Genomic DNA, 19,587 nt, shown 5'->3' with positions numbered 1-19,587 from the left:
TTACCCAGCGATCCTCTTTGGCTCTTGATTTATTTGTGAACAAATGTAAAAATAAACTCCAATTTCTGGTTTGGCTCCATCTGCCAAAACCAGGAGGAAACGTTCCTAGCAGCTGCTGCAGTTCAGCCCGTGTTCACTTCCTCAGTCCGCTGTCTCTTGTATTTATGTGATTTGGATATCTGTTTGTTTATGACTTCTCTTGTGTGATGATCCTGCCTTCCCAGAGAGCAGCCGAAAGTCTTCTGCCCCCAGTTATATATTTTTTTGTTGCCATGTCAGTATGTTGATATGTTCATTATTGCGTGCTGCTAAATTTTTTTATGGCCGTTTTGCTGGAAATTGACTCTAGGGTATTGGCCTTTGATAAGTGCTCTGCAGGGATTGAGATTTAGTTTTTTTTTTCTTTTGAAAAGCAAAAGCGATAGCGTGTAGTAGTAGATCTGAATCCTAATTTTATTTTCCATATGTTGAGCATCGTGCCTCATTGTATAAAATTTTATTAAAGCCCGAATCCGGGAAAATGAAAAAAAACAAAAAAAAAAAACTTTCGCATAGGGCCCCTCCTCACTGCAAGGGTTAAATTCTCTTTATTTTTAGGGGTTAATGCGCAGGCAGCATTGCATATAGCAGGACATAAATTATTCAATTTTCTTTCTTTCCACCACCGTGGAAGGAAAGAAAATTGCTCGATATTCGCATCAACACACTCGGTGTTGATGGGGAATCCCTCCCACAGTGCTATCGTATTCTGCCTATGGGGAGCTATAACCACAGGCAGTGATCGCCTGAAAAAAAATCCGACTGGTTGTACTGAAGTATATCGATGGGTCAACTTCAATCAACCAATCTACCCACACATAAATTGAATCTCGACCGGTCCCTGTCGAGATTTAATCCCATCTGTGGCCGAATTATCTTCATGCCCCGCTCTGGCCGGCTCCAGCGCTGTGCTCTTCTCGAAGATCTGGTCTGTGGTCAAAGCTTTAATATCATCATGTACAATACAAAGGCAATAACACAGTATTGTATGCCGAGGGTGGACTGCAACCACAGGCGGTTGTACCTTACAGAGCAGCTCCAGAGGACCGGACCACTGGAGCGAGGAATATGGCGTTCGCTCCTTAAAGCGGAACTACATCGCATCTGAACACCACAACCCAAAAACTCTATTTGATGGGCAGCACAGTGGCTAAGAGGTTAGCACTTCTGCCTGGCAGCACCCAGGTCATTGGTTCGAATCCCAATAATGGCACTACCTGCCTGGAGTTTGCATGTTCTCCCTGTGCCTGCATGTGTTTCCTTCGGATACTCTGGTATCCTCCCACACTCCAAAGACATGCTGGTAGGTGAATTGGATCCTGTCTAAATTGGCCCTAGTATGTGTATGTATGAATGTGAGTTAGGGACCTTAGATTGTACACCCCTTGAGGGTTAGGGACTGATGTGAATGTACAATATATATGTAAAACACTGCGTAATTTGGTCTAAGTATCTGAAATAAAAACATTTATCTTTAAAATCCAAAGCAAACTCCCCCATCCATCCATGTCTCCATGCTTTATTTTGCTGAGAATCACTTTGAAAAACGCCCCCCCCCCCCCCCCCCCTAGCATTTCTGGCTGTGGCCATCTTGAGTAAGGGCAGATGATCCATATAGCATCTTCTTGGAATCCATCTGCCCTTAGCTCAGACATCTGACGCTTTCAAAGGGCATCCCTCCATCAGTAGCTCTGATGAAGAAGGGATGCCCTTCGAAACGCGTCAGCTGTACTGAGTGTCTACCCCCAGGATCGGACTCGCGCTGGTTCCTTATCTTTTAAGTCCCTCTGAGGACTGACATGCCTGATTTTATTCGCTGTTTGTGAGCATCATTCTGTATTTAATAAATTTTGGTTACTGAGGTAATGCGCAAGGTTGGTGCGCTTCTCGTTTTTGTTTCGCTTTGCAGTATTGGTCGGGCTTCCCCAGCCTTGTTTGGAGCTGCACAACTTTATATGCACTGGTGGTCGAATTTTCCAGTTCTGGTTCCATCCATCCGCCACCCGCCTGGGTCCTAGAGCGCAGGAGAATTTGTTTCTGGTCTATTATCTTAGCTCAGACACACAGGCAGGAGAGTGTACTTAGCTGAGAGAGCCTCTCCTGAGGACTCCTGGGATGTATGACGACATGTGCCTAGGCATGGAAACCAGGAAGTAACTTAAGAAATGTAAAAAAATAAGTTTAAAACATGTAATTTATGATCTACTTTCCTATCTATTACTAATACTAATCGCGTAAGGGTTAAAAATAGTCAATGTTGATTTAGAGAGTAGTGCTCCACCGATATCCTCTGCCCCTAGACTAGACAAGCAGTCGTTTTGTAAAGTGCTGCGCAAACTGTTGGTGCTATATAAATCTTGTATAATAATAATATATAAATCTTGTATAATAATAATATATAAATCTTGTATAATAATAATATATAAATCCTGTATAATAATAATATATAAATCCTGTATAATAATAATAATCTATAAATCCTGTATTATAATAATAATAATATATAAATCCTGTATAATAATAATATATAAATCCTGTATAATAATATATAAATCCTGTATAATAATATATAAATCCTGTATAATAATATATAAATCCTGTATAATAATAATAATATATAAATCCTGTATAATAATAATATATAAATCCTGTATAATAATAATTAAATCCTGTATAATAATAATAATAATATATAAATCCTGTATTCTAATATATAAATCCTGTATTATAATAATATATAAATCCCGTATTATAATAATATATAAATCCCGTATTATAATAATATATAAATCCTGTATAATAATGATATATAAATCCTGTATAATAATGATATATAAATCCTGTATAATAATGATATATAAATCCTGTATAATAATAATAATAATATATAAATCCTGTATAATAATGATATATAAATCCTGTATAATAATAATATATAAATCCTGAATAATAATATATAAATCCTGTATAATAATAATAATTTAACCGTTGCGGAAAGGTTGGAGCGCTTGGATTTGGGCTTTAGGCGCATTTTTTTTTTCTTTCTCCTTTTTTTCCTTCTTCTTTGGCCTAGTTGTAGGGTTTGGAGTCCCTAGCTTAGAATCCTATGAGAACATCCAGTGACCTCACCCTAAACCCTCACAGGGGTGTAAGGTGAGTAGTTTTGACTCCCTCAACTTTTGTCAACTGACCCGATTATGTATTACAAGTCAAGTCCAGTTCCTAGAAGATCGCACCGCACATTGCTGTAGGACAGGAGAATATCCGCTCATTACCACGATGAGTGTCCAGATGATTAAGCTGTTGTAGACACTTGGCAGAAGTGCTGTCATTAAAGAACGGTATGCATTTAAAGCTTCCAGGTTGTAACTCTTACTGTCTGTAATTATTATTAATGTGTCAACACAACAGATGAGTCTGAAATGTGATCCTTAAGCCCAAGAGCATTACAAAACGCATTTGTGATGAGCTGACCTTTACATCGTTTTTCTCTTTGACTCTTCTAGTTAGTATTCAGTAGAGGATAGGGTGATATATATGTTTTAAAGTAGCAAAGAACAAACCTACAGAGGGGAACTTTCACTGCTGGCATCTCTGAAGGATTTGGCCAAAGATGGTCCTTACCCACTTGAGGACACATTATACAGATGTCTAGAAAGAGAACCAAGTGCATGGAGAGAGAGAGAGACGCACACTGCGGTGATCATTTTGTTGAATAAAAATAAAGCTGCACCTTTCTCATCAGTGTCCACATCAGAGCCCCCCCCCTTACATTAGGGTCCCCACCAGTACCCCCACCTTACATTAGGGTCCTCACCAGTACCCCCACCTTACATTAGGGTCCCCACCAGTACCCCTCCTTACATTAGGGTCCCCATCAGAGCGCTCCCTTGTTAGGGTCCCTATCAGAGCCCTCCTCTTATGTGGGGTCCCTATCAGAGCCCTCCTCTTATGTGGGGTCCCTATCAGAGCCCTCCTCTTATGTGGGGTCCCTATCAGAGCCCCCCTCTTATGTGGGGTCCCTATCAGAGCCCCCCTCTTATGTGGGGTCCCCACCAGAGCCCCCCCTTACATTAGGGTCCCCACCAGAGCCCCCCCTTACATTAGGGTCCCCACCAGAGCCCCCACCTTACATTAGGGTCCCCACCAGAGCCCCCCCCTTACATTAGGGTCCCCACCAGAGCCCCCCCCTTACATTAGGGTCCCCACCAGAGCCCCCCCCTTACATTAGGGTCCCCACCAGAGCCCCCCCCTTACATTAGGGTCCCCACCAGAGCCCCACCTATTAAGCCCCCTATCAAAACAGAAATCTAAGCATTAGCATGGCAAACAAAAATTCTGGCGTCCATAGCTAAATTTGTGGCGCCCTTAATGGTAATATTGAATGCTGTTAAAGGTTTTTTTTTGTTTTGTTTTTGTTTTTTGTTTTTTTATTCACTTACAAACTTTTGAAATACATTCTGCTGGTTTATAGCCAACTTTATCACATCACTTCATTATCACAATGTAATGAGAACATTGCTGCCAAGTCAATAGGCTCATGGCCCAACCAAGGAACCGACCTGCTCCATAAGGGGTGAACAGCCACTGGTGCAGATATTTGTTGCAGTTTTTTTAAATAAGTTGAAGTAATAATCTTGCAGCAGGTTGTGTTCACGTTTTGTATTTTTTTGTAGAATCTTACTGATCATTCGTTCTTCCTGTGTGAAATCGTGTCATTCTGGTGAAAAACATGAGGGTTTATTTACTTAAAGCATAAGTTCACCTTTTAACAGAAAATAATAAATGCACATTTTGTTTGCAGGTAAAAAAAATATGCATTTATCCTTTTTTGTGGAGTCTCCAAGTCTAGGTTCACACCTATGCGTTTTCCGAAAACGCACAGCAGTCCGTTTTAATATGATTTCCTATGGGACAGGCCCACATCTCCGCATTTTTACCCAATAAGTTTTTTGGAAAGGGTCAGGGACTTTTTTTTTTTTTTTAAACGCAAAACACCGCAATTTTGGTTCTATAGACCTCAATGCAGACGGTGCAGAAAAGCATGTAGTGCGTTGACACTTTTTTGATGGTTTTTATAAGTGTTTTTCATTTTAATGTAGATAGCAACAAGAAGAAAAAACTCGTCCAGAGTGTTTTTTTACGCGCTCCAGAGTGTTTTTACTCGTTCCGGTGTGTTTTTTTACGCATTCCGGTGTGTTTTTTTACGCATTCCGGTGTGTTTTTTTACGCATTCCGGTGTAGGTTTTTTTACGCGTTCCAGAGTGGGTTTTTTTACGCGCTCCAGAGTGTTTTTACGCGTTCCGGTGTTTTTTTACTCGTTCCGGCGTGTTTTTTACGCGTTCCGGTGTGGGTTTTTTTTACGCGTTCCAGTGTGGTTTTTTTTTTTACGTGTTCCAGTGTGTGTTTTTTTTTTTTTTTTTAATGCATTCCAGTTCATTTTCTCTTCAATTTAAATAGGGACATGTGCATTCCGGTGCATTTTTTTATGCATTTTACCGGGTTCCAGTACAGTTTTGTGCAAAAAAATGCAGCAGGTTCCACTTTTTTTCTGCAACTGGACCGCACTGGAACTGCAAGCACTGATGTAAACTATGACATTGACAACCATATAATCTACTTTCTGTGCGTTTTGGATGCAGGAAAAAAGCAACTGAAACGCATGTAGTGTGAACTGGCCCTTAAGGCCAATAGGCTGTGCACTTTGCAAAGTGCAGTTGCTCCAGAGCTTAGTAAATGAGATAAAGCTTCACTTTGCAAAAACACCCAATCACATGCAAGAAAGAGAAAAAAAAACCTGCATTTTTGCCTTCACATGATTGGATGACGGAAGTCAGCAGAGCTTCTGCTCATTTACGAAGTTCTTTCTAAGTGCACAGTGTTTTTGCCTTTAGTAAATCACCCCCATGGTATTTCCGGCAGTCACTCAGAGATCGCACCATAGAATGTAAGTGACATGTATAGATCACGCAGTATATGTACACAAAGTGACAACAGACAATGGCCATGTGGTGATTTGGATATTCTGTTTACCATTTCCATGGTATCCGTGTAGCTGACCTGACCAGATTCGGGTGGAATCCTCATTGAGGGCCGGAGGTCAGTCTTGTAAAAATGTCTGACAAGCACACATAAAGTCTGTGCAGATTTACAATCTGTCAAAGAAATGGGAAAACCACTTGTTGTAGTTGATGGCGTTCCTCTGTTTTGTTTGTAGTCACGCTATTGCTTTTACTGGTTTCTGTTCTAGTGGGATTTATTTATCAAGTGATCTAAAATACATCGGCCACTTTATTAGGTCCACCTGTTCAATTGCTTGGGAAAACAAATCTCTAATCTTGCAGCATTTAGACATCTAGACATGGTGAAGACAACTTGCTGAAGTTCAAACCGAGCATCAGAATGGGGAAGAAAGGGGAATTTAAGTGACTTTGAAGGCGGCATGGTTGTTGGTGCCAGTCGGGCTGGTCTGACTATATCAAAAACTGCTGATTTACTGGGATTTTCGCGTACAACCATCTCGAGGCTCATCAGGAAACCTTCTGTTGTCCAATTTTGGTGAATTTCAGCATGCGTTTCCTGTTAGCTGAAAGGAGGGGCACCCGGTGTGGTCTTCTGCTGCTGTAGCCCATCTGCTTAAAGGTCCAACGTGTTGTGCGTTCAGAGATGGTATTCTGCATACCTTGGTTGTAACGAGTGGTTATTTGAGCTATTGTTGCATTTCTATCTTCTGGAAGCAGTCTGCCCATTCTCCTCTGACATCAACAAGGCATTTTCATCCACACAACTGCCGCTCACTGAATATTTTCTCTGTATCGGACCATTCCCTAGAGTGATTGTGCCTGAAAATCCCAGTAGATCAGCAGTTTTTGAAATACTCAGACCAGCTGGTCTGACAGCAACAACCATGCCACATTGAAAGTCACTTAAATGCCCTTTCTTCCCCATTTTGATGTTCTGTTTGAACTCCAGCAAGTTGTCTTCACCACGTCTATATGTCTAAATGTATTTAGTTGCTGCCATGTGATTGGCTGATTAAAAGTTTGTGTTACCGAGCAGTTGAACAGGTGTACCTAACAAAGTGGCTGGTGCGTGTAAGTCCCAGTGTTCTCTATCGGTATGTATTGTACCAGTTATGCTCTCCATATACGGCTAGATTTCAATCATTCAGTCTGTAGGAGAAAAGGAATAGATTTCTTCATCCACACATCCTATGTCCTGCTGGTTACTGTCCCTTAAAGCACCTAGAATTTGTTGGTTCCTGGGGCCACAGAAGATATTCTGAGGATTAATAAAGGTACTTTTCAGGTAGTATAAGGAATAACGTCTGGTCACTTTTTGAACTTGAACGGTTCTGATTTAGTAATAGTTTATTACAGGTACTTATATAGCGCCATCAATTTACACAGCGCTTTACATATATATTGTACATTCACCTCAGTCCCTAACCCTCAAGGGGCGTACAATCTAAAGTCCCTAACTCACATTCATACATACACATACGAGGGCCAATTTACCTACCAGTCTTTTGGAGTGTGGGAGGAAACCGAAGTACCCGGAGGAAACCCACGCAGGTACAAGGAGAACATGCAAACTCCAGGCAGGTGGTGCCGTGGTTGGGATTCTAACTGATGACCCTAGTACTGCCAGGTGGAAGTGCTAACCATTTAGCCACTGTGCTTGCACCAGTTTCTGCATATAGGGGGCGCATTGGACACCTTAGCTGCCATTGTGCTACATGCTGGGTGTCCAGTGCGCTCCTGTACCTTCAAGGAGGGGTTGGCTCCCTCGGGTCCATCTGCCCTTTGGTCTATCCATTAACCTCTTCACACCGGCCGAACGCAAATGTGCGGTCTCCCTGCGTCTGGGCCTAGATGCCGAGCTGCCACACATTTGCGGTCTATTAAAAAAGAACATATGTGCTCAGACGCGCGCCCTGCGCGCTCCCAGTCCACATGTCCGGTACTTACGGAAAGGTCCCGATCTCCTCTTTCGATCGGGACCTTTCCCGATCATGTGACTGCCGTGACGGTGTGTCACAGCGGTCACATGACCCTAAGCCCCACCTCCTGGCTTCCGAAACCCTTAAAGGTCCAGGAGGCGCCGGCGTGAAGGGGTTAAATACATGTGCCTCTACTATGGGGGCTCTTAAATTTAAAGAGTTAGGAGCTACAGAATACTGGGGTGCTGTGACGAGGCTCTATAGCAGGGGTGTCAAACTCCATTTCATCACGGGCCGTATCAGCATTCCTATTGCTCTCAAAAGGCCGGCTGTATCTGTAAGACTAGATGTCCAGAGTACCTCACCCCATCAGATGTCAAGAATCCCACACCCTCCCTAACATCACCGTGCACCCCATGTTGGGGCAGAGCTGGAAAGCAGAAAGTGCAGGGTCTGGAGGAGGACCAGAGGAGGAGTGGAGTCCGTTACCAGAGTCTGCTGAATGCTGAGACCAGGGGAGGTGGAGATGAGGGGGTGCTGCAGCTGCACTGAGAGGTGCAGGATTTGGCAGAGGAGTTCTATTCTCCTCTCTGCTGCCGACTGCTGAGACAAGAGGGTACCTGTATGAGAGGTGCAAGGGCTGCATGAAATGGCCTGGAGGGCCAGATTCAGCCCGCAGGCCTTGTGTTTGACACCTGTGCTCTGTAGCTTACGCATGTATTTGCGCTAACTAAACCCGTTTTTAACGCACACTGTTATGTTCATTCGGTTTGTTTGCAGGCTGGTTGGCAAGTTGAGCTGGGAATTCTTTTTTGTTGTTTGACATGCGTTTCCCTTCCATGTGCTCCTTGCTGTTGTGAAGGCCACTTATAGATTGGGGCAGTGGCCATTTTTTGTAGTCTCGGCATATATAGCATTTCCTCTTGAGCTTTAATTTGAAGGTCATATTTAGGTCTTATTCATCTCATCTGCTTTAAAATCACTACTACCGGCAGGTCTGGTCCTGCGTCTCATTGTCTTGGCGTTTCCTTACATGCGGCTTCCTTCCTTATGTTACTTGAAGATAACCGTTTAACATACTCTATCAGTCCAGCCGTTGGCTCTTTCCGCATTCCTTCTTTGACTTTGCATGTTACACTTTTCAGTGAGGGGGAGGGGGACTTCCTCTGAGATGACAGTGGCTGCACATCATATTTTCATGCACAATATTGCTCTTCTTGTAATCCACCGACTACAAAAGCCTATTTCAGATTGGATTCTGTAGCAGATCGTTTCGTTTGGTTCCCACTGGGGATATTTCAGAGTTGTCTTTGGTGTTCTATTGGTAGACTTGCCTTCTGTTCCTGTTCTGTTGACAACTCGATATTTTGGATTTCCCATCACTTTCTGTCCTGGATGCAAGGACAAATACAGTCATGGCCGAAATTGTTGGCACCCTTGATATTTTTCCTGAAAATCAAGTATTTCACACAAAAAAGGTATTGCATTAACACATGTTTTGCTATACACATGTTTATTCCCTTTGTATGTATTGGAACAAATATAAAACAGAGGCAGAAAAGCAAATATGACATAATGTCACACAAAACCCCAAAAATGGGCTGGACAAAAGTATTGGCACCCTTAACTTAATATTTGGTTGCACACCCTTTGGAAAACATAACTGAAATCAGTCGCTTCCTATAACCATCAATAAGCTTCTGACACCTCTCACCCGGAATTTTGGACCACTCTTCCTTTGCAAACAGCTCCAGGTCTCTCTTATTGGAAGGACACCTTTTCCCAACAGCAATTTTAAGATCTCTCCACAGGTGTTCAATGGGATTTAGATCTGGGCTCATTGCTGGCCACTTCAGAACTCTCCAGCGCTTCTTTGCCATCCATTTCTGAGTGCTTTTTGACGTATGTTTGGGGTCATTGTCCTGCTGGAAGACCCAGGATCTTGGACGCAAACCCAGCTTTCTGACACTGGGCCCTACAGTGCGACCCAAAATCCTTTGGTAATCCTCAGATTTCATGATGCCTTGCACACAGTCAAGGCACCCAGTGCCAGAGGCAGCAAAACAACCCCAAAACATCATTGAACCTCCACCATATTTTACCGTAGGTACTGTGTTTTGTTCTTTGTAGGCCTCATTCCGTTTTCGGTAAACAGTAGAATGATGTGCTTTACCGAAAAGCTCTATCTTGGTCTCATCTGTCCACAAGACGTTTTCCCAGAAGGCTTTTGGCTTACTCAAGTACATTTTGGCAAACTGTAGTCTTGCTTTTTTATGTCTCTGTGTCAGCAGTGGGGTCCTCCTGGGTCTCCTGCCATAGCGTTTCATTTCATTTAAATGTCGACGGATAGTTCGCGCTGACACTGATGCTCCCTGAGCCTGCAGGACAGCTTGAATGTCTTTGGAACATGTTTGGGGCTGCTTATCCACCATCCGGACTATTCTGCGTTGCAATCTTTCATCAATTTTCCTCATCCGTCCACGACCAGGGAGATTAGCTACAGTGCCATGGGTTGCAAACTTCTTGATAATGTTGCGCACTGTGGACAAAGGCAAATCTAGTTCTCTGGAGATGGACTTGTAACCTTGAGATTGTTGATATTTTGCCACAATTTTGGTTCTCAGGTCCTCAGACAGTTCTCGTCTCCTCTTTCTGTTGTCCATGCTTAGTGTGGCACAGACAGACACACAATGCAAAGGTTAAGTGAACGTCTCTCCTTTTTATCTGCTTTCAGGTGTGATTTCTATATTGCCCACACCTGTTACTTGCCCCAGGTGAGTTTACAGGAGCATCACATGCTTGTAACATTCTTATTTATCCGCAGTTGTGAAAGGGTGCCAATACTTTTGTCCAGCCCATTTTTGGAGGTTTGTGTGACATTATGTCGAATTTGCTTTCTTTCCTCCCTTTTTTTGTTTTGTCCCAATACACACAAAGGGAATAAACATGTGTATAGCAAAACATGTGTTAATGCAATACGTTTCGTGAGAAATACATGATTTCCTGGAGAAATATCAAGGGTGCCAACAATTTCGGCCATGACTGTAAATAGTGTGAATCTCCCCACAACAATATAAACCGGGCAAGGCTTCTAAACCGGGCAAGGCACCAATTTTAATTTTCGGAACATCCGCACAATTTAGTAACAGTGGGGTCAGATTAAGCTTTTGTTCTTGTCTGTAGTGACAATTTGAAGGAGTAGGATGCATATGTTTTCTTGTTTCTGAATGAACACAATTCTAACCATAGATGTAATTTCCGTTTGAGGAAAAGTCATAGATATTGTAATGGGCATGTGTTAAGCTGGCCATAGACGGTTCAAAATTCAATTCGTTCAGCAGCAATTGATCAAATTTTCATCTAGCTATGGCTGTTGTAAAATTTGCATTCAATCAGTGGCTGCAGCCGATTGACTACAGTACTGATGAAAGTATTCTGACTGTGGGGGTAGTCCCCACGGTCAGAATATAATGGCACAGAAAGGATTTCTCCATCCACCTTTCTTGTGGAGATGGGGTTAGCCCAGGGGTCTCCAAATTTTTTAAACAAAGGGCTAATTTACTGTGTCCTTCAGGCTTTAGGGGGGCCGTACTGTGGCCAGTGGGAGAAGAAACTACCCTGGTGTCATTGAGAGTTAACAATGTCCCATCATTGGTTTTAGTGGGAGGAATAGTGCCTCATTGCTGGTAGGAGTGGAAGGAATAGTGCCCCATCAATGGTATCAGTGGCAAGAGTGGTGCCCCATCAATGGTATCAGTGGCAGGAGTGGTGCCCCATCAATGGTATCAGTGGCAGGAGTGGTGCCCCATTAATGGTATCAGTGGCTGGAGTAGTGCCCCATTAATGGTATCAGTGGCTGGAGTGGTGCCCCATTAATGGTATCAGTGGCTGGAGTGGTGCCCCATTAATGGTATCAGTGGCTGGAGTGGTGCCCCATTAATGGTATCAGTGGCTGGAGTGGTGCTCCGTCAATGGTATCAGTGGCTGGAGTGGTGCTCCGTCAATGGTATCAGTGGCAGGAGTGGTGCCCCGTCAATGGTATCAGTGGCAGGAGTGGTGCCCCGTCAATGGTATCAGTGGCAGGAGTGGTGCCCCGTCAATGGTATCAGTGGCAGGAGTGGTGCCCCGTCAATGGTATCAGTGGCAGGAGTGGTGCCCCGTCGATGGTATCAGTGGCAGGAGTGGTGCCCCGTCGATGGTATCAGTGGCAGGAGTGGTGCCCCGTCAGTGGTATCCGTGGCAGGAGTGGTGCCCCGTCAATGGTATCCATGGCAGGGGTGGTGCCCCGTCAATGGTATCAGTGGCAGGGGTGGTGCCCCGTCAATGGTATCAGTGGCAGGGGTGGTGCCCCGTCAATGTTATCAGTGGCAGGGGTGGTGCCCCGTCAATGGTATCAGTGGCAGGAGTGATGCCCCGTCAATGGTATCAGTGGCAGGAGTGATGCCCTGTCAATGGTATCAGTGGCAGGGGTGGTGCCCCATCAATGGTATCAGTGGCAGGGGTGGTGCCCCATCAATGGTATCAGTGGCTGGAGTGGTGCCCCATTAATGGTATCAGTGGCTGGAGTGGTGCCCCATCAATGGTATCAGTGGCAGGAGTGGTGCCCCATCAGTGGCTGGAGTGGTGCCCCATGAGTGGTGCCCCATCAGTGGTATCAGTAGCTGGAGTGGTGCCCCATCAGTGGCTGGAGTGGTGCCCCATCAGTGGTATCAGTGGCTGGAGTGGTGCACCATCAGTGGTATCAGTGGCTGGAGTGGTGCCCCATCAATGGTATCAGTAGCTGGAGTGGTGCCCCATCAGTGGCTGGAGTGGTGCCCCATCAGTGGTATCAGTGGCTGGAGTGGTGCACCATCAGTGGTATCAGTGGCTGGAGTGGTGCCCCATCAGTGGTATCAGTGGCTGGAGTGGTGCCCCATCAGTGGTATCAGTGGCTGGAGTGGTGCCCTATCAGTGGCTGGAGTGGTGCCCCATCAATGGTATCAGTGGCTGGAGTGGTGCCCCATCAGTGGTATCAGTGGCTGGAGTGGTGCCCCATCAGTGGTATCAGTGGCTGGAGTGGTGCCCCATCAGTGGCAGGAGTGGTGCCCCATCAGTGGCAGGAGTGGTGCCCCATCAGTGGTATCAGTGGCAGGAGTGGTGCCCCATCAATGGTCTCAGTGGCTGGAGTGGTGCCCCATCATCAGCGTCATCTGGAGCAAACGTGTCCCAAGGGCCAATTAAGGCAAGCAAAGGGCCGTATCTGGCCCCCGGGCCATAGTTTGGAGACCACTGGGTTAGCCGTTTGGCTGATAGAAGGAAAAAAAAAAGAAAAGCGAAACCTTTTGGCCAGGCTTGGAACTAAAATGTCTAGGATTCCAGTCAAGTAGCAGGTATGGATGAATTTTGAGGACTTTCAGATTAGAGTAGTTAACACACGATGGCAAGATGGAATGCTCTTACAAACGATTTTTCAGAATTTCTAACAAAATCTCAACGAAATACTACTGGTGTATTGCCAGCTTTACCCTTCCCTGCTGTATCCAAAGCAAAAAAATGTCTTGGCTTTGGATGCACTTATGACGCTGGCCTATAATCACGTAAGTAAATATTTTAGTAGAAGTGCATTCGAAGGACAAGCGTCTTGTATTGAGCCGAGACAGTACATATGGGACAGTTTAGTGTTCTTGATTAATAATGGTGCCTGTAATGGAATTAAGCTGTTGACTGCTCAGCCGGTTCGTAGTGTTGTGGAAGTGAGGAGACGGATCAGAAATAATTGGGCAGGAATGAGAGGTTTCTTTGTGGTGTTCGGTGCTGAACTTGGATGTTTGACATTCTACCTTCCTCCACATGAAATAGTTCAGCCATGGAAGAATCATGTCCCCTTCTCCGCCCAACTGGAGCAGAGGAGGAAGTGAAGGAATTTCCTATGCCTCAGCTTTTGTTTTCTTCATAGGTCATCACAATACTCTACTGTTATATTTCATTTGGATGACTTCTTTCCTCTAATGAAAATACATTATTTAAAGGAAAGGCTCGATAAGGTATTTATGAGGAGCCGTACATCTTAAGAATTGTATATCATCAGAGACACGGCTCAGGATCATGTAGGCTAGGAGGAAAATATTAATGTGCGCAAGATATAGTCTATCAAAAGCCTACAAGAACATCTAGAGCCAATTTTTCTTTTTTTTTTTTTCCCAGGCAAAACATTTAAGGCCTTGGGACCCGTTCACACAATCCATTTTCCCGCACCGTATTCTAATTGCACTGGGCATATGATCTGCTATGGGTGTGACTATAAACCTAACAAACCCCAAATGCAGATCACATGGTACTATATGCGACCCCCCCCCTTCCCCAACCTTAAAGTGGAGTTCCACTCACTCTGTAAACAAAAACTGAAGCTGCTGACTTTAAAAAAAAAAAAAAAAAAAAAAAAACATCCACTCACCTGTTTCACTATCCCGCGTTGCCCTGCCGCAGCCCATTTCACCGGTATTCCAGGCGCCGGCATCTTCAGTGTGGGCATTCGGCTGTGACAGCTTGCGGCTTCACGGCCGGGTGCCCTCTGTGCATGAGCGAGTAGCGCTGCGCTTCCTGAATGGCCCCGCCATCTTCTGGGACCTGTCACGTGTCCCACAAGACTTCAGGGAGGGAGGGAAGGAGGACAACTTCCGATCACCTAGGCGTTCGCAGCAGAAGTGGGAGTGGGTACCTGTCAAATTTGGGTACCCGTTAACCCCACCCTTCCCCCTGCTCCCCAAAGGTGCCAATCCTTAATGGGGAGCATGGGACCAATCTTTAAAGCAGAACTTCCCCTTTTGGGTGGAACTCGGCGTTAATCCCAGATACAACTAAAGGGATGTCATAGGCTCTCTTCAAGCGAGCCAGACTATGCCCGTCCTTTCTGTCCAGCTCCACCATTCACAGAAGATTTACTACAGCTTCTGTGAATTGAGAGAGTGAAGCTTTTACTCATCCACCCATCCTCCATTCAAAGAGTGTGTGTTCCTATTCATAGAAATGACTTCTAGCACAGATTTTTAGTTTCTGGATCACACCACTAAAATCGCTTTTGATTCTTGGTAAGAGTCGTGGTCAAAGGCTAAACAAATGGCTTCATAAAATGAAGGCTACACAAGTAGCATGTGGTCGGGATGACACAAAACTGGTGCCATGTATGATCATAAGAGATTAATGTCTACCTGTGCCCCTGTACAAGGCCTTTTAGCACCCAAGGCAAAAAGGTCAAGTTTGAGCCCCCACTCCCCCCATAATCTGTGAACCACTACAACAACATAGGTTGCAAGACCTATCCATTTTCTACCCCCTTCTTGCTAATGCACCCAAGACTGCTGACTCTTCTACCTACCCCCTCGGCTCAGCCCTAAACGCTACTACATTGTACACATGCCTACCCTTTGTACCAGCCATCAGTTGCCACTTGAACAATATATCTGTTTGAATAGCGTGGTTAAAATACTAATTATTGACCGAGTAGCTCCATCCTTTACTGTATTCTAAACTGTGTGAACTCTGCCTTCATTAGCTGAAACACCATTGACCACCATTTTCTATGTCTTCACAGATGAACGAGAGGCTGTCCAGAAGAAGACTTTCACAAAATGGGTTAATTCCCACCTGGCCCGTGTGTCCTGCAGAATTACTGATCTGTACACCGACCTGCGAGATGGACGGATGCTTATCAAACTGCTGGAAGTTCTCTCTGGAGAGAGACTTGTAAGTATCTACGTTTCATAGGTAGACTTTATATGGACGTCATGGCTGGGCTGTGCCGGTGGCAGTGTGGTCACCAGCATTTCCTACTCTTGCTTTCACCCTGTTGTTGGACACAGCTCTGTGCAACCTTGCCCATGTGTTTCCATGATGCCAAAAATATCTGCACCCTCCAGGTCTGCTGGGGCATAGTAAACAGTTGGGTTAACGGTTTACCACAAATTATAGCTTAGCACAAAAAAATAAGTTACTGTTCTAACTTTCCAGGCTTGGAATCCTTCACCTTAAAGGGAAACTATAGTGTAGAGGATGTATTTTATTCTTTCTCTCCGTATGGTAAATTTCATACAATACATGGTGTTGTACAATGTTTGCACAATTGCTGTACAAATATTTCAAGATCCTCCTAATGACCATCTGTATTTCACTCTAGTAACTTGGCCACCCTGCTGTGGTGCCGTGGTTGGGATTTGAACCAACGACCCTAGTACTGCCAGGCGGAAGTGCTAACCTTTTAGCCACTATGCTGCCCATCAGCACAGTCCGACTTAATGGGGGAATCCCTCTTGCAGCGCTATTGTCTTCTGTTGGGGGGGGAAGGGGTCATGGGGAGCCTTCCCGGGTAGTGGAATACAATGATTACTGCTAGCGGCTATAGCCATGGGCAGTAATTGCATGTAGAAAATATGACAGGCTGGATGTACCCAAGTCAATTGATGGATCAACTTTGGTACAATCAGCCTGTCCATACATGGATTGAAATTTCGATCCATGTATAGCCAGCTTATGTACACACTTTATCTTTTTCATTTTTACTGCGGAAAAAGCAAAAAGGTTAGAAAAAGACATTGTTGGACACGAACTATTATGGGCCAGGTATTAGTAGATAATGGAAGGCTTTACACACAATTGTTCTAGCGGAGAGCCTTGACTGTAGTTCTGTTTAGGGATCATCCTGAGAGCAGGATCACTTCCTCCAATAACTACACCCAGTAATTTGTGAAAGTTGTTGTTCTCGGGTCACTATGCAACATGTGCCGTGATTGTGCAAGGCAGCGCTGTTATCAGTAGGAGTTGTCTCATGGGCTAAACGGCTACATATTACATACATTATTCATCATATTGGGACACCTTTGCTAAGCAGTGCATTAACACCTTGTGGTCAGGCTCTGGGAGAGTTGCCCTCAGATCATTGCTTCATACAAGCAAAATAGAAAAACACTTTCTGCATAAGAACAGTTATAGTCCTAGCCAATTTTACGTGGGGGGGGTGACACACACCCTAGGAGAGGAGGTTTGGGGTCGGTCCGTGCAGTTCCATTGCATAGAGCAAGTAAGTATAAACCTGTTTGTTCTTTAAACAACAGACAAAAGTTTTTCAATCACTTTAATGGAGTTTGGGATCGTAATAAAAACTTGAAGAGAAAAAGTTTTTTCTATAGCTGGATATAGATATAAAGTTCACATCACTGTACTGAAACGCGTGTTTCGGTGTGCTGCAATGAGGAAAAATGTAGCGGGAGCAATTTTCATTACGTTAAAGCCTATCTTTAGCGTAATAAAAACGTAATAGTAACCCTCTCCTCCTGCCCTCACCGACTCTTCTCCACCTTCAACTCCCTACTCTCTCCCCCCCCCTCCTCCACTCAGTACCTCACTCACCGCCCACGAAATTGCCACTCATTTCCACAACAAGATTGATGCAATCCGTCAGGACATAGTCAACTCGCAATCTACCTCCCCACCTAGCCTCCCCTCCCCTATCTCCCCCTCATCTCTTCCCTCCTCTGACCTCGCAACCGCACTGCCCCCCTCCACACCCAAGACCCCGCTTACCGTAACCCCCCCAGCTCTGCACTCCTTCAGCCCCGCTACCACTGAGGAAGTCACCAGGGTCTTCTCAGAAGCCCGCCTCACTACCTGCCCCCTGGACCCTATCCCCTCTCGACTCCTCCAGTCTCCCCCCTCTTCCCTCATCTGCTCCCTCGCCCACATCTTCAATCTCTCCCTCTCTACCGGCGTATTTCCCTCCCCCCTAAAGCATGCGCACATCACCCCCATACTCAAAAAGCCCTCCCTGGACCCCTCTGACCCAAACAACCTCAGACCCATCTCCCTGCTGCCACTCACTTCCAAACTCCTGGAGCGCTTAGTCTACGACCGCCTAAGCGCCCACCTAACTGACAACAACCTCCTTGATCCACTACAGTCCAGCTTCCGTCCCCTACACTCCACCGAAACCGCCCTCCTCAAAATCACCAACGACCTACTAACCGCCAAAGGCGACTACTCTGTCCTCCTCCTCCTGGACCTCTCCGCGGCCTTCGACACAGTTGACCACCCCCTCCTCCTTAATAAACTACTCTCCCTTGGCATCAGAGACACCGCTCTCTCCTGGTTCTCCTCTTACCTATCCCGACGCTCCTTCAGCGTTTCCTACAATGGTGCCACCTCCCCTTCCCTCCCCCTCTCTGTTGGGGTCCCCCAGGGCTCTGTTCTTGGACCCCTTCTCTACACCTCCTCCCTTGGCAAACTCATACACTCCCACGGCTTCAACTACCACCTCTACGCCGATGACACTCAAATTTACCTCTCCACCCCCCACCTCACCTCCACCTTCTCCGCCCGCATCACTCACCTCCTAAATGACATCTCTGACTGGATGTCGCTCCATTTCCTCAAGCTTAACCTCTCCAAAACCGAGCTTCTCGTCTTCCCCCCTGCCCGTGCCCCCCCCCCCCCATCCTATCCATCACTACTAACATCTCCACCATCAATCCCGCCCCGCAAGCCAAAGTCCTTGGAGTCATTCTGGACTCTAACCTCTCCTTCCAACCTCATGTCAAATCACTTACAAACACATGCAGGCTCCACCTCCACAACATCGCCAAGATACGCTCCTTCCTTACCCCAGACACCACTAAACTACTCGTACACTCCCTGATTATCTCATGCCTTGACTACTGCAACTCCCTCCTCACCGGCCTACCCCAGTGCAGGCTCTCCCCGCTTCAGACCATCCTGAACTCGGCGGCTAGACTCCACCTCACCAACCGCTCCACCTCTGCCACCCCCCTCTGCCTATCCCTCCACTGGCTCCCTATCGCCCAACGCATCAAATTCAAACTACTCACTCTGACCTACAAAGCCGTTCACAACACTGCCCCTAACTACATAACCAACCTGATTCCCAAGTACCACCCTACCCGTACCCTTCGCTCTTCACAGGACCTCCTTCTATCTTGCTCCCTGGTCTCCTCCTCACACGCACGTCTGCAAGACTTCTCCAGGTCCTTCCCCATCCTCTGGAAGTCATTACCCCAATCCATCAGACTGTCACCTTCCCTCCTCCCCTTCAGGCGCTCCCTGAAAACCCACCTCTTCAGGGAAGCCTACCCCACCCTCACCTAACTGCTGCTCTCCTTCATTCCTCCTACCACTCCATCCCCCACAGCCACTTCCTCCTGTACCACTACCCCTCCCTCCTAGATTGTAAGCTCGAAAGAGTAGGGCCCTATAACCCCTCGTGTGCTGTTTATAGTTGCTGTAATGTTTCATGTATTGTCCCCCTTTGGCGCTATATAAACTCGATGTAATGTAATAGAACCAATGCCATCCTAAAACCATCATGGGCCAATGGGCAAAGTAAGGCACTGGGGCCTCTACCAACCTGCATTAGATGCCCCCATCCATCAGGTGCCCCATCCGTCAGATGTCACCATCACAGTGCCTCCACCCGAGTGCTGCCTTATGTCAGATGTCCCTATCCACTAGGTGTCCCTGTACATCAGGTGTCCCATCAGAGTGCCCCCTTATCTTGTGTCCCCATGCTTCAGGTGTCCCATCAGGTTCCCCTTTATATCAGGTGTTCCCATCACAGTGCTTCA

At 45.7% G+C, this 19,587-nt stretch overlaps 1 protein-coding gene across 1 annotated transcript in view; it reads left to right on the top strand.

The window, feature by feature from the left end:
• The window catches only part of SPTBN1 (spectrin beta, non-erythrocytic 1), a 215,342-nt gene that overhangs the window by 59,232 nt on the left and 136,523 nt on the right, over nt 1-19,587 (top strand). Inside the window, exon 2 of the mRNA XM_089682714.1 lies at nt 15,552-15,703. Within this exon, the coding sequence (XP_089538840.1) occupies nt 15,552-15,703 (152 nt within the window). The remainder of the gene's footprint in view (nt 1-15,551; nt 15,704-19,587) is intronic.

This window comes from Staurois parvus, unplaced genomic scaffold (assembly GCF_062004578.1).
Source record: "Staurois parvus isolate SC_StPar_1 unplaced genomic scaffold, SC_StPar_1.0 ptg000295l, whole genome shotgun sequence".
Classification (NCBI taxonomy): domain Eukaryota; kingdom Metazoa; phylum Chordata; class Amphibia; order Anura; family Ranidae; genus Staurois; species Staurois parvus.
Note: the sequence above shows the minus strand (reverse complement) of the source record. Positions and strands in the feature narration are given on the sequence as shown.